The sequence below is a fragment of the Chlorocebus sabaeus genome, chromosome 12, assembly GCF_047675955.1.
Source record: "Chlorocebus sabaeus isolate Y175 chromosome 12, mChlSab1.0.hap1, whole genome shotgun sequence".
In the NCBI taxonomy this organism is placed as follows: domain Eukaryota; kingdom Metazoa; phylum Chordata; class Mammalia; order Primates; family Cercopithecidae; genus Chlorocebus; species Chlorocebus sabaeus.
The window spans coordinates 104,003,810-104,018,214 of record NC_132915.1 but is presented as its reverse complement, the minus strand read 5'-3'; the positions used below and the strand labels follow the sequence as shown (position 1 = coordinate 104,018,214).

At 44.7% G+C, this 14,405-nt stretch overlaps 1 protein-coding gene across 5 annotated transcripts in view; it reads right to left on the bottom strand.

Moving 5' to 3' along the window:
- Nucleotides 1-14,405, bottom strand: part of SPTAN1 (spectrin alpha, non-erythrocytic 1) — an 83,227-nt gene that overhangs the window by 46,993 nt on the left and 21,829 nt on the right. For all 5 annotated transcript variants that reach the window (XM_008006036.3, XM_008006039.3, XM_008006038.3 and 2 more), the window contains exons 5-20: nucleotides 14,170-14,316; nucleotides 12,540-12,673; nucleotides 12,223-12,367; nucleotides 11,990-12,144; nucleotides 11,250-11,385; nucleotides 9,450-9,551; nucleotides 8,188-8,325; nucleotides 7,334-7,444; nucleotides 6,364-6,441; nucleotides 6,071-6,226; nucleotides 5,635-5,839; nucleotides 4,943-5,124; nucleotides 4,390-4,633; nucleotides 4,076-4,198; nucleotides 2,967-3,184; nucleotides 643-735 (exon numbers count right to left, since the gene is read on the bottom strand). In XM_008006036.3, the coding sequence (XP_008004227.3) occupies nucleotides 643-735; nucleotides 2,967-3,184; nucleotides 4,076-4,198; nucleotides 4,390-4,633; nucleotides 4,943-5,124; nucleotides 5,635-5,839; nucleotides 6,071-6,226; nucleotides 6,364-6,441; nucleotides 7,334-7,444; nucleotides 8,188-8,325; nucleotides 9,450-9,551; nucleotides 11,250-11,385; nucleotides 11,990-12,144; nucleotides 12,223-12,367; nucleotides 12,540-12,673; nucleotides 14,170-14,316 (2,367 nt within the window). The remainder of the gene's footprint in view (nucleotides 1-642; nucleotides 736-2,966; nucleotides 3,185-4,075; nucleotides 4,199-4,389; nucleotides 4,634-4,942; nucleotides 5,125-5,634; nucleotides 5,840-6,070; nucleotides 6,227-6,363; nucleotides 6,442-7,333; nucleotides 7,445-8,187; nucleotides 8,326-9,449; nucleotides 9,552-11,249; nucleotides 11,386-11,989; nucleotides 12,145-12,222; nucleotides 12,368-12,539; nucleotides 12,674-14,169; nucleotides 14,317-14,405) is intronic.

Genomic DNA, 14,405 nt, shown 5'->3' with positions numbered 1-14,405 from the left:
GCCAGGCGCGGTGGCTCATGCGTGTAATCCCAGCACTTTGGGAGGCCGAGGCGGGCAGATCACGAGGTCAGGAGATCGAGACCATCCTGGTTAACACGGTGAAACCCTGTCTCTACCAAAAATACAAAGAATCAGCCGGGCGTGGTAGCAGGCGCCTGTAGTCCCAGCTATTCAGGAGGCTGAGGCAGGAGAATGGCGTGAACCTGGGAGGTGGAGCTTGCAGTGAGCCAAGATCGTGCCACTGTACTCCCTCCAGTCTGGGTGACAGAGTTGAGACTCCATCTCAAAAAAGACTCCATCTCAAAAAAAAAAAAAAAATTTTAGCTGGGCATGGTGGTGAACACCTGTAATCCCAGCTTCTCGGGAAGCTGAGTCAGGAGAATCGCTTGAACCTGGGAGGCAGAGGTTGCAGCAAGCTGAGGTCGGCCGCTGCACTCCAGCCTGGGTGACAGAGTGAGACTTTGTCTCAGAAAAAAAAAAAAAAATCTCATTCTAAACTGTCTGTAAACCTTTGTCACAAGAGTTAATAGCAGAGTCAAATGTTGCCTATGATAGGAACACCTGTTGACAGCATCTGGATCCTTCCACTTTCCCAGCCCCCAAGGCCTCCCTCCAGTAACCGATAAACTGTTACAGGTTTACCCGGCAGGACTGTGCTTGTTCTCGCAAAGCCTGGATGCTGCTGCCATAGGCACTGAGATCTGACATCAAAGCTTCGTGTTTCTTCAGTAGAGCCTGAAACCAAAACCACACGTGGAGCACTGCACAGGGGCTGAAGCCTCCCATCCTCCACTGCCTCACCAACCTGCCATCCTGCCTCAACAGCCTTTCTCAGTTACACAATGACGTGATCACCTCCTGCCCTTCTTACAGTGCTAATACCATTTTCAAAGTTTTTCAGGTTTCCCATATTTTGGGACAATCATATATATTATGATTATAGCCTACTCATCCTGGTCTGGGCACAGCGGCTCATGCCTGTAATCCCAGCACTTTGGGAGGCTGAGGCAGGCAGACAGCTTGAGCCCAGGAGTTCAAGACCAGCCTGGGCAACATAGTGAAACCTCATCTCTACAGAAAATACAAACATTAGCCAGATGTGATGGTGCGTGCCTGTATTCCAAGCTACTCAGGGGACTGAGAAGGGAAGACTGCCGAGCACAGGAGGTCAAGGCTGTAGGGAGTCGTGATCACATCACTGTACTCCAGCCTCAGAGACAGAACAAGCGCGGTGCCACATGCCTGTAGTCCCAGCACTTTGGGAGGTTCAGGCAGGCAGATCACTTGAGGTCAGGAGTTCAAGACCAAACTGGCCCATGTGGTGAAACCCCATCTCTACTAAAAATACAAAAAAAATTAGCTGGGCGTGGTGGCAGGTGCCTATAATCCCAGCTACTCGGGAGGCTGAGGCAGAAGAATTGCTTGAACCCGGGAGGCAGAGGTTGCAGTGATCCGAGATTGTGCCACTGCACTTCAGCCTGGATGACAGAGTGAGACTCTATTCTAAAAAAATAAAAAAGGAAAAATTCAACTCATTCTAGTTTTTGTGAAGACTGGAAAGAGCTAGATACAGGAACTATACCTAGACCTTTATGAATAAAATTTGAAAATTTTAGTCAAAAAACAGATAACCAGTAAAAAACCAAGTACATCTATGTATATATGTGTGCATGTTGGTATGTGCGTATATGTGCACATTGTATGTACATGTGTATGCTGGTATGTTTGTAGCTACGTATATGCATATGCGTGCATGTTGGTATGTTAGTATGTATGTAAACACACATATGGTTTCACATAGATGAAACAAGAATGGCAAATGTTAATGGTTGAAGGTGAGTGACAATCATCTTCTCTCTCCTTTAGGTATGATTAAATTTTCATAATAAAAAGTAAAAAGGCTGGGTGCGGTGGCGCAAGCTATAATCCCAGCACTTTGGGAGGCCGAGATGGGCGGATCACGAGGTCAGGAGATCGAGACCATCCTGGCTAACACAGTGAAACCCCGTCTCCACTAAAAAATACAAAAAAACTAGCTGGGCGAGGTGGCGGGCGCCTGTAGTCCCAGCTACTCGGGAGGCTGAGGCAGGAGAATGGCATAAACCCGGAAGGCGGAGCTTGCAGTGAGCCGAGATCCAGCCACTGCACTCCAGCCTGGGTGACAGAGCAAGACTCCGTCTCAAAAAAAAAAAAAAGTAAAAAATGGGCCAGGAGGGGTGGCTCATTCCCATCATCCCAGCATTTTGGGAAGCCTTGGCAGGAGGATCGTTTGAGGCCAGGAGTTTGAAACCAGATGGGACAACATAGTGAGACCCTATCTCTACTGAAAATAACATTAAAATTAAAAAGCGTAGCTAGGCCTAGTGCTACCTGCCTATAGTCCCAACTACTTGGGAGGCTGAGGCAGGAGGATCGCTTGAGTCCAGGAGTTTGAGGCTGCAGTGAGCCACAATTATACCATTGCATTCCAGCCTGGGCAACAGTGAGACCCTGTCTTAAAAAAAAAAAAAGAAGCCGGGCGCGGTGGCTCAAGCCTGTAATCCCAGCACTTAGGGAGGCCGAGATGGGGGGATCACGAGGTCAGGAGATCGAGACCATCCTGGCTAACACGGTGAAACCCCGTCTCTACTAAAAATACAAAAAACTAGCCGGGCGAGGTGGCGGCGCCTGTAGTCCCCGCTACTCTGGAGGCTGAGGCAGGAGAATGGCGTGAACCCGGGAGGCGGAGCTTGCAGTGAGCTGAGATCCGGCCACTGCACTCCAGCCCGGGCTACAGAGCAAGACTCCGTCTCAAAATAAATAAATAAATAAATAAAAAAAGAAGTAAAAAATGGATTCCAAAACATCTTTAAAAACAATCATTGTGATGCACAGCTCCCATGCATCACTACTTCTCCTAACTTTCTTCTCAGTACAAGCCCTGTTCCACTTCCCTGGCAGGTAAGATGCTTCCCAAGCCTGGTTACCTCAGCAGAGTCTTCGTCCTTTCCATAGTCAGTGCTGCCCACAATGGGTTCTTTCTCCCGCATCCAGGATTCGGCCTCATTAGCATCAGCAAAGTACTGCTGGGCCTGCAGAGAGTCCTCCAGGTCCTGCCGACGCTGGGAGGCTTTGGCTTTCAGCGCTTCCCACTTTTGGTTCAGCTCGTGAAGCTTGGCCTTCACATCCTCTGCGGCAAAATGGCCTGGAAGGCGGGTAGGGAAAGAGGATAACAAAAACTATGTTGACACATTACAGAAGGACAAAAAGAAGTTTTTCTGTGTGTTCATGGCACTTTCATTACTATGTTTTGGCGAGCTGTGCCCTTTCATAATTCCAATTTTTTTGAGAGGCTCAGGTTCTAACCCTTTAAAGGACTGTTTCATTTTTTGCCTCCTCAAACCATGACCTCTACCTAGACTCTAAGAAGCAGATATTGCAAGTTGGCATTAGTGATAGTATCATAAAGACTAGTAACAGTACCACTGCAGCACTCAGTTACTGAGACTGGCATGTGCAGGCTCTCTTTCAGCTCTTTCCCTACTTGGTTTCACTTACTCACTACTGCGTCAGGAGAGGTGTTGTCATCCCCATTTCACAGATTAGAAATTCAGGCTCAGAGCCGGGCACGGTGGCTCACAGCTGTAATCTCAGCACTCAGAGAGGCTGAGGCAGGTGGATCATCTGAGGTCAGGAGTTCAAGACCAGCCTGACCAATATGGTGAAACCTCGTCTCTATTAAAAATACAAAAATTAGCTGGGTATGGTGGTGTGTGCCTGTAGTCCCAGCTACTTGGGAGGCTGAGACAGAAGAACTGCTTGAACGTGGGAGGCAGAGGTTCCAGTGAGCTGAGATCGCACCACTGCACTCCACCTTGGGTGACAGAGTGAGACTCCATCTCAAAAAAAAAAAAAAAAAAAAAGGGAAATTCAAGCTCAGAAAGGTAAGGTCTGGTCAGGTCGTACAGTCAGTAAAGAATTGGGATGGTATTCAGCCCCAGAGCCCGGTCTGTTACGCCCACATGGCCATGCCCTTGGCAAGAAGGGGAGATACAAGGAGCAGCACCAAGCCACATCACTGATGCCAATTACTCACCTTCCTCCACCATGGCATTCCCCTTCTGTGTAACCGCTTTGATGCGTGGTTCATGTCCAGCAATTTCTGCTTGTAAGGCTTGATGTTTCTTTAGCAGATTCTGGACCCCAATCAAATCCTTACCTGAAAGCAGACACCACTCCCCAGTTATCCAAGCATGAAGAGAAAAGCACTGATTTGTCATCCTTAGCTACCACCATGGTTCTAGTTCGATAATTTAAACTTGACCCTGCTCATCCTGACATGCATCCCCTCTATGCTACAACAGCATAGACTTTCCCAAGTTGATTCCTACCTGAGGGAAGCAGACTGACCTCTATTTGTAGATGCGGCAATGGGCTCTTTCTCTCGAATCCACGTCTCCTCATCCTCAACATCCCGGAAGAGCTGCTGCAACCGCAGAGAATCAGCCAGCTTCTGCTTCCGGGCAACCATGGGCTCCTTGAGTGCCTCATAGCGAGCCACGAGGGCTTCCTGTTTCTTCTTGATGTTTTCTGCATCAAAATGGCCAGCATCTTGGAACTGGCGGGCCTGAATGGTGATGCCATCAATTCGGTCCTGACAATGTGAAAGGACAGAGCTGACTTGACTTTGGGTGTGGTTTTATCGTATACAAAGAAAAGTTGATAAGGTCTTTTTCCCACCCCTGAGAGTATTCTTTCTGCTAGTTCCTTCCTTCATCTGAGGCTCCTAGAAAGCTCTAAGGGATGATATTTAATTTGAGCAGAAGCACATGCAGCACAGCGTAATCTAAGAAAATCAACACATTTCATCCCTCCCAAAACTCATTTAGTCTGAAATTACTGGCTTTTCCTCCCTATGGTTTCTGCATTCACTTGCCCAACCACAGCCCCCAGTTCACACTACCTGGTGAGCAGCCACATCTGCCTCTAGTAGGGCATGTTTCTTCTGGAGGTTCTGCACATTGGTAAGATCTTTGCCGTAATCATCCGAAGCCAAGTGACCTTCTACTTCATACAGCCACAATTCAATATCCTCAACATTGCGATTAAATTGCTGTTGCTGGTTGGCTTCACGAAGCTTTATTCCTATGGAAGGAAGCAAGTTTAATTTTGTATTGCTTAGCATTACCCTTCTGCCAACACTGCCCATGAACAGTAGCATCTTAGTGAAGGACTATATAGATCAGAATTTTATTCCTTCACTTACGTCACAAAGGGAAAGAAAATATCAATTGCAGCCTCTGCTCTACCATCTCAAGGTTGAACTGGAAGCATTCTAACCCCCTTGAGATACAAGGACACTGGAGAATTCGTAAATGCCCTTGGCTCTCAGCTGAATTTTGATTTTCAGCAATGAGGCCCAATTCTGTTCCTTCTCACTCAGACTCCCTCACCGACCAGTATGCTCAACTACATTTACCAAACTATTATCAAGAACTTAAGCCAAGTAATTCCTACACAGGAAATTATCCCTAACACCAAAAGTCATCCACTTCACCTTACTTTAGGGGTATATGTCCCTAAAATACTTCATAGAAAGGGGTATTTAGTTCCTCAAACATGCATGTCACAATCCAATGGAACATCTTCTCTTACCTTTCAGTTCAGTGGCCTCTAGCAGTTTCTTCCACAAACTGATCACCTCATTCATACGAGCTGCTACTTCGTCCTTGGCATAGTGGTTGACATCAATCAGTTTTTGGCCAGCTTTCTCCAAGGCATCAATTCGGCTCTGGTTTGCTGAGAGCTCAGCCTCAAAAGCCTGATGCTTCTGTACTTTTCCTTGTAGGTTGGATGGATCCTGCCCATAAAAGAAAGAAGGGGATTCTTTCCATCTTAAACCTGAGTATGTCAAGTTCCCTTGCATTACCTTTATACTTATCTTTATGGAGGAATGTGTAAAACAGTTGGCTTACATTAAGTAGTGTGGTTTTTGGAACCCCTTATTTTGTCCTTTAGCTATCACCTATTTGTGAGAGCTGTGTTTAGCTTACTAATCAAGTGCTACACAGCAACACTAATAGTACATTACTTTATAAGCTTCATCTGTGGCAGTTTTCATCTTCTCATTGACCCAACTCTTGAGCTCATCAGAATCACGGAAAAACTGCTGCAAATGGAAAGAATCGGCTAGCTGGGCCCGGCGACGCATGGCTCTCTCGTGAAGGGCATTGCGGCGGCTCAACAGCTGAAAGACAAGGATCCCCTGTAAGTCTCTAGTGTTTATGCCCAAAGGGATGTCCAGTTGAAGAGACTTAACTGGAACATCTTAGAAGAGAGACCCACATACCAAAAAGGAGAAGCATGAAGAACCTACAAACTTACAGCATCTCGGCGAGTGGCCACATCTTCCATTGCATAGTGGTTGTTCTGAATTAGCTTGGTTGCAAATTCATCTAATGCCTAGGAAGGAAGATAAAAGTTATTCATTGGTAAGCACATTAGTCCTGAGCTTGGCCTCTAGAGAAAAGTAACGGCTGAACAGATCATAAAACACACCAAACTTTAACATAGGTCAAGGTTTTCACCCAAAGGTTGGTGATGACATTTTTCTCACAACTTTTGAGATTTTGCTTGATGTTATCAGTTACATATCTTAAGACTGCACTACCTCCATTCAAGACTGGAGACACTAGTTGTGCCACCATTTCCTGGCAGGGGTCAAATACAGGTTAACAGCTTTCCAAATTCTTATTTCTAAGATGTATTTTCAATGGGAAGAGTACCTCTTTTTTTTTTTGAGATGGAGTCTCGCTCTGTCGCCCAGGTTGGAGTGCAGTGGTGCGATCTCAGCTCACTGCAAGCTCCGCCTCCCAGGTTCACACCATTCTCCTGCCTCAGCCTCCCGAGTAGCTGGGACTACAGGTGCCCGCCACCATGCCCGGCTAATTTTTTGCATTTTTAGTAGAGACGGGGTTTCACTGTGTTAGCCAGGATGGTCTCAATCTCCTGACCTCGTGATCTGCCCGCCTCAGCCTCCCAAAGTGCTGGGATTACAGGAGTAAGTCACTGCACCCAGCCAAGAGTACCTCTTAATATTAACCCTGACCTACTTTTAATGAAGGGTACAAACTTAAAGAAGTTTGGAGGTTTCCATTAAGGAAATCATTTTTCCATAAAGTTGTATTATGTCTTCAACGAGATAGCATGTCATCCTTGTGAAAGTTTAAGCACCCACAGGAGTGCTTTGCATATGAATCTTTCACCAAATCTGTTCAGAATCCTTCCAGGGAAAGAGACTCTGGCTTACGATAATAAGGGTCATTTGAAAGCACTGACATAGAAAGGATCTTACTGTAATCTTTTCCTCCTGGGCACTAAGGGATTTCTCAAAGTCTTCATGCTTCTTAAGAAGTGCTTCCACACTATCCAAGGAATCTCCCAAGTCTTCATTCAACAGGAACGCCTTGCCAAAGGAAACAAAGTGTTCAGAATAATGTCCTATTCCTTTGATCTTCTAAGACTGTGAAGCAAAGGGTATTTTGGCCAAAATACAAAAAGAAGGAAAGAGATTTTATGGCTGTTAAACTTCTAAGATCTCTTCTAGGAAGTTTAAAGTCCTTTTGGATTTTTAAAAAATCAATCCAGTAAAGTCATATCATGAAATCCTTGTTCGACATTCTATTGAAACTTCTCTTAATAGCTTTTGTTGCTTCTTCCACATTCTATTGAAACTTCTCTTACATAGCTTTTGTTGCTTCTATTAGATTTAGATGGCACGTAATGCTAAAGTTTTTTTTTGTGAGACAGGATCTCGGTCTACTGAACAGGCTAGAGTGCGTGGTACGATCACAGTTTGCTGTAGCCTTGCGTTCCTGGGCTCAAAGGATACTCCCATTTCAGCCTCCCAAGGTGCTGGGATTACAGGAGAGAGCCACTGCACCCGGCAATGCTAAGTTCTAAGAAAAAAATCTCAAAACATTTTACATCACACTAATCTGAAAAGCTGGGGCCTTTTCTGAAGGCCTTGCAATCTCAGCAGGGAGAGATGCCGGCAGAGCTGAGAGAAGCTTGCTCAATTCCCCCTCTTCAATGGATTCAGAACTAACATGGTACTGATGTCCTAAAACAAAACAAGCACACTACCCGAGGAGACAAAATACAGGTCCTTCTTCTCCCACCACTGACAAGGCTTTGCTCACAGATTACCTCCTGCTTGCTCATCCAGTTGTCCACCTGCTCAGTGTCCCGGTAGAAGAGCTGCAGGTCCATGCACTGCTCGTACTGCTGCCTGCGCAGCTCCCACAGCTCCAGCAGCGCTGCTCTCTCCTCGGAAAGGACGGTCAGCTTGGGGGCATAGGAGACATGGTCAGGGAGATGAGGTCAGCCCCAATGCCTCCGAGGCAGACAGAACAGCTAGCCTGGAATTCCTAATCCTAGTGCTAATCTTCAGGCCTTTTTTCTGATTTGCAAAAGGGGAAAAACAACATTCATGTTGTATGTGCATGTTCAATATAAAAGGGATGGCCTATTTTAATAAATCTAGAATTAATTTATTGCCACATGATCACAAATGACTTTAGGTAAAAATAGTAAGTAAACTCCCAGGTAGAAGAAATAGGGCATCCATTTAAAAGTGAGGCAGTATAAATGGAGTAGGGACTCTCCACTGAGAAATGTCAACTGAGTGGGTGCTCTATAACATATGGAAAATAAATTCAGAAACCCCCGAGACTTTAGGCTCCGAAGCTACCAATGACAAGTCTTTGAAATGTCTTCTTTTACTCTATGTAATATTAGAAAATATAGAAATCATTATTTATCTAATGTTCCTAGGCAATTTTATACTCTGAGATACTTCAAAACTTACATACATACATATTTTATTTTACTTTCTTTTTTTTTTTAGAGACAGGGTCTCACTCTGTCACTCAAGCTGGAGTGCAGTGGTGCAAATCATAACTCATTGTAACTTTGAACTCCTGGGTTCAAGCAATTCTCTCGAGTAGCTAGGACTATACGAATGTGCCACCATGTCTGGCTAATTTACCAATTTTTTGTCAAGATGGGGTCTCACTATATTGTTCAGGCTGGTCTCCCATTCCTAGTCTCAAGCAATCCTCCTGCCTTGGCCTCTGAAAGTGCTGGGGTCACACCACATCCGGCCTACGTATCATTTTATAAAAATGTGTTTCCTCTTTGCTGCAACTCCTAATGCAAGACTCAGCTCAATACAAAAAGTCCCTGTAAAGTAGGAAACATGCCACACATGCCCCAAATAAGGAGGACTGTCTCTCAGGAAATCAGCACACTACACATATACCTTCTTTTTAAATCTCTGCAGAAAAAGGAAAGTTTCTCACATATCATGGTGAATGCAATGTCTGGATATTTAAGGATGAATAATAGCTTTCACAGACTTAGTGAAAGATGTAATTTGCTCCTCAAAAGCTCCATTTCTCTTCTCTTACCTTCTCCCTCACTTCATCTGAGGCGTAATGACCAGCAGCAAGCAGTGCCTGTCCAGATTCATCTGCAGATTTGAAGCTGTCTTCATGAGCATCAATTTCACCCTACAGGAGAAAAAAACAAAGCCATGATTTATGCCTAGCATCTTACAAAATGAAAACAAGGTGTTGCATTTTACATAAGCATTATAAGCCAGACTATGATATCTAAAACAAGGAACAAAATGAAAGATTAGGCCAGGTTTCCTAATACATAATCAATCTAGGTCATCAAATGTGAGAGTATCACTCACTGATGAAGTCCTTTTCCAAACGGCTTTTCAGGTCACCTGTCGTTTGTCAAGGTTCCACACATTCACATGGGTCTGAGCTCTCTTTCGTTCCAGTGCTCTGTCTTTGTGCCAAATGGACTTGTTTTTTTTTTTTTTTTTTTTGAGACGGAGTCTTGCTCTGTAGCCCAGGCTGGACTGCAGTGGCCGGATCTCAGCTCACTGCAAGCTTCGCCTCCCGGGTTTATGCCATTCTCCTGCCTCAGCCTCCGGAGTAGCTGGGACTACAGGCGCCCGCCACCTCGCCCGGCTAGTTTTTTGTATTTTTAGTAGAGACGGGGTTTCACCGTGTTAGCCAGGATGGTCTCGATCTCCTGACCTCGTGATCCGCCCGTCTTGGCCTCCCAAAGTGCTGGGATTACAGGCTTGAGCCACCGCGCCCGGCCCAAATGGACTTGTTTACTATTATTTTATAGAACCTGGTAGGGTGAGTCCCTCCCTGGCCCCACCATGATCTTCAACATTGTCTCAACCTTTTTTAAATTTTTTTCTTCCAAATCAGTTTTGGAATCAGCTCATCTCATTGCAAAAAGAAACACACACACACACATATACCTGCTGAACTTGACTAGAACTGAATTAACTGTATATATCCTGGTGGGAATTTACACCTTCACAAAAGATCGTTCTATCTGTGCACTAGATAAATCATTCTATCTATTCAGTTTTTATTTAATGCCTTTTAACAAAGTTCTATAGTTTTCTCCACAAATGTCTTACACACTTTTGTTAGATTTATTCCTAAGTACTTTACATTTTCTGCTCTAATAAGTAGTATTTTTAAAAATTACGTTTCTGTTGCTAGTGTAGAGAAACATTTGACTTTCAGTATATTGATTTTGTATCTAGCACATTAAAACCTCTGTTTTTTGGTTTTTTTTTTTTTTTGAGAGACGGAGTTTCACTCTTGTTGTCCAGGCAGTAGTAGAATGGTGCGATCATGGCTCACTGCAACCTCTGCCTCCCGGGTTCAAGCGATTCCCCTGCCTCAGACTCCTGAGTAGCTGGGACTACAGGCATGTGCCACCAAGGCCAGCTAATTTTTGTACTTTTAGTAGAGACAGGGTTTCATCATGTTGGCAAGGATGGTCTTGATCTCTTGACTTTGTGATCCACCTGCCTTGGCCTTCCAAAGTGCTGGGATTATAGGCATAAGCCACTGTGCTCAGCCCAACAAATACTTTTTACATCACAAAGGATCAACGTGCCAAGTAGTAGCACTTCTATCTCGCCAGAGCTTGTCTGTTTGCTTTTATGGACCACAGTGAACTTCTTGACACTGAACCGAGTTAAGCCTCTATCAGAAGCAGGTAGACCAGGTCTCCAAAGGCAAAACCAACCACAATCCTTATGATGAGAGACACCTGTGAATAACATGGTACCAACTCCAACTACAGGCCTCACCCAACATTGATATACTGCTGCATTATAAGCTAAAATCTTCACTTCTGGAAGATGCTAGAGATACTATTACCTTGTGCTCTTGGTGTCTATCTAGCAGGGCTTCAGCCCCAGCCACATCATTGGCAAGCTCATCTGCATTGATGAGGGCTTTCATCTCAGTCACCCAGCTGGTGAGGTCACGGAAGTCAGCAAGGAAGCGTTGAAGCCTAGGAAAAGCCAAAGGAAAACATTTTGTTTCCAGCAGAGGTTCCAGGGTGGAAAATGGCCTCCCTAAAGCTCCGAATTCTATGTTCTCAAATGTCTAACAAATTATACAAACTCTAATTCTGGGAAATATGAAATTCTACCAAGCTAGACTGTGAAGGAAAGCAAGAGAAGGCTGAAATCAACGCTTTAAAACTTAGGTTCTGTCCATCACTATAAAGCCCCAATCCTGTCCCACATTCTCAACTTCCTTGTTATTCCCAGGTTCAACCTTTGGCTAGTAAGCAGCATTCTTTTCCTTTCCAATCTGGTTGTAATAAGATATTTCATGTGATACTCAGATACTTAAGGGGTATTTCCATTCTATCAGTCATAATGCAGTGATGCAGAATAGAAGAATTTATGAAGTTGTAAATAGCATACACATACTACACATGATACAGTTGCCAGTCTCCAAACAGACAGAACATAGGTAAGAAGTGATTTGCATTGGTAGGTGATACCTGACACTTCCACAGAACACAGAACAGACCCTTAACTCTGCTATTCCTGCTTCCTAAAAAGAAGTTAAATGATACTGGTTAAGACCTGGAGCATTATTTGCACCTGTATGAATCATTGAGCCGTGCATGTCTCTCTGCCGCCAAGGTGCGGATCTGCTCCCAGTTTGTAATCAGTTCCTCTCGCTTCACTTGAATCTGTGTTGCACTCAGAGGGTGGGACTGTTGCAGGCGGTCAGCCTCAGCACACAGGGCTTTGACCTAGAAATGAACTCCATCAGAACTATTCTCCTGACCCTTGGTAAGTTATTTACAGAATCAGCTGCTTGTAAAACCCACCTTGTCTTCTAGAGCAGCAAGATCTCTCTCTAGACCCTCATGCTTCCGAAGCAGAGCCTGAACACTTGCCAGGTCTCGGCCAAAATCATCAGAGGCCATTAACTGCTCCTTTTCCTTAATCCAACTGATAGTCTCATCCACATCCCTACAGAACAAAGGCACCGGTTAATCCACAGCAATGACATCTCCCTAGAACTAGGAACACTCCATGGGACCAAGGCCCAGTCAGCCCCGACAGCTCACCAGCACATGCCCTGTGCTTCACAACTCCCCTCCAGGTTGAGGCCCATTCCCCAAAGCCCACTCTGGCTTGACACCTGTTAAAGCGCTGAACTTCAGCTGCCCCAAAGAGCTTCCCCTGCCTCTGCAGAGCCAAGCCCTTCAGCCGCTGCCAGGCTGCATTGACTTCATCCTGCTTAGTCTTGATCAGTTCCTCCTCAGGGTGCTGCTCCTAAACAAGGAAGAGACGAGACTGGATTTGTACACAACTTCTGGCTTCTCCAACTAGTTACCCTGGGTTTGGTTCCTTCAAGTTGGTTCCTTGAAGTATCTTAGCAAATCACCACTCTGAAGAGAATCACAACACAAGAAATAATGGTCTACATGATACAAGGTGAACTACAACTCCAAAGAGTTTCTATTTCTTATGTAAAAAGGGGAAAGCCATTCTCTATCTTTTGGAGTAGTGGGGTTAGTCTATAAAGTGGTTATGTGCAAAGTGCCAAAAACCTTTGTTAATAAATAGTTTGGCTGCAACTTTGTGGTAGCTTTATCCATGTACTCATCTACCCTAACTGCTTGAAAATTTGGTATTTCAGATGTTCATGAGGCTGTTAAGCATTCTTGCACATAAACATAATTTTCAGGGCTTAAGAGTTTGTTCCTGGCTTTAGACTGAAGACATTTCTTTTTTTCTTTTTTGAGACAGGGTCTTGCTATGTTACCCAGGCTGGTCTCAAGTGATCCCGCCTTGTCAGCCTGGGTCTGAGTAGAGTAGCTGGGTCTACAGGCAGATGCCAATGCATCCAGCTTAGAGACATTCCTTTAAAAGTATCCTTCCCTACCAACCACATTTTGGTGTTTTTAAAAATACGATATAAAGTAATAAAGTGAAGCATTCAGGGTTCTTGAATCCATTTGGGATACCATGGGTTTGGCTTGACTACTCTTCTCAAGCTCAACCGTAGGAAACCCTAGGGTTTGGAAAGGTAACACATCTGTCACTGTGGAAGGGTGAAATATTTCTGAAGAATGCCGGGTATTCTTTCTCTTAATCATAGACCAGAAAAAGGAAACAAGTACCAGCCTGTAAGCAGATTTATACATTCAAAATTTGTACCCCCCAAATCAAATTTCCCTAAAAGTAAAAACTCTCGGGTTCTGAGTACTTGATGTCCGTGGAACCCTTTGGACTCAGAGTGGAAGCAGCTTACAGGATTGTACACGTGGGCACTGGGGAAGGGTTATCATTCCCTCTTCATGGGCTCCAGCGCCAGAGTGGAGAGCCTATTCACAACAAGGTTCTCTCAGGCTCCCAGGAGAGCCCAGGGAAGCTTCAAATAAAAAAGGAAGGCAAGAGCCCTAAGGCATTGGTGGACATCTGCCAATACTAACTTAGCATTCACCACCACACCCTCGTCTGAGAAACCCTGAGACCTAGCTTCAGCAGCCCAATAAAAGCTGCACCCAGCCCTACCCAAAAGTGGGTGGAGGAAACAGATCACATGAACTCTGCCCTTCCTGCCGAAGGCAACACATTAAAAAGCATCTTCCAATTTAGGACTAATCAGCATTGTGCCTTATACATCTAAACAAAACTCTTTAGACATGCTTACAAAAACTTGCTCAATCAAAAATTAGGGGACCAATCATCAAAATTTTCTCCTGAATATACTAAACAGTTAACATAATAATGTTGTGAGAAACACACAGCACTTTGCTATTTACCTGTATGAGTTTGGCAGCAAATTGGTTCACTTCATTAACCCTTTCTTCATGAGCAGCCATATCTGTTTGAAACTCTTCAAATTTCTTCTGTAAAACCTCTACATGCTCCAGATCCTGGCCCAGCTCTTCAGAAGTAACAATTGCTTCCTATTCAGGGACCATAAGAGAGCCAGAGTCACCAACCAACATTTGTTAACAATGGCTTCCAGAAGCATGAAACAGACACATCAGGGATG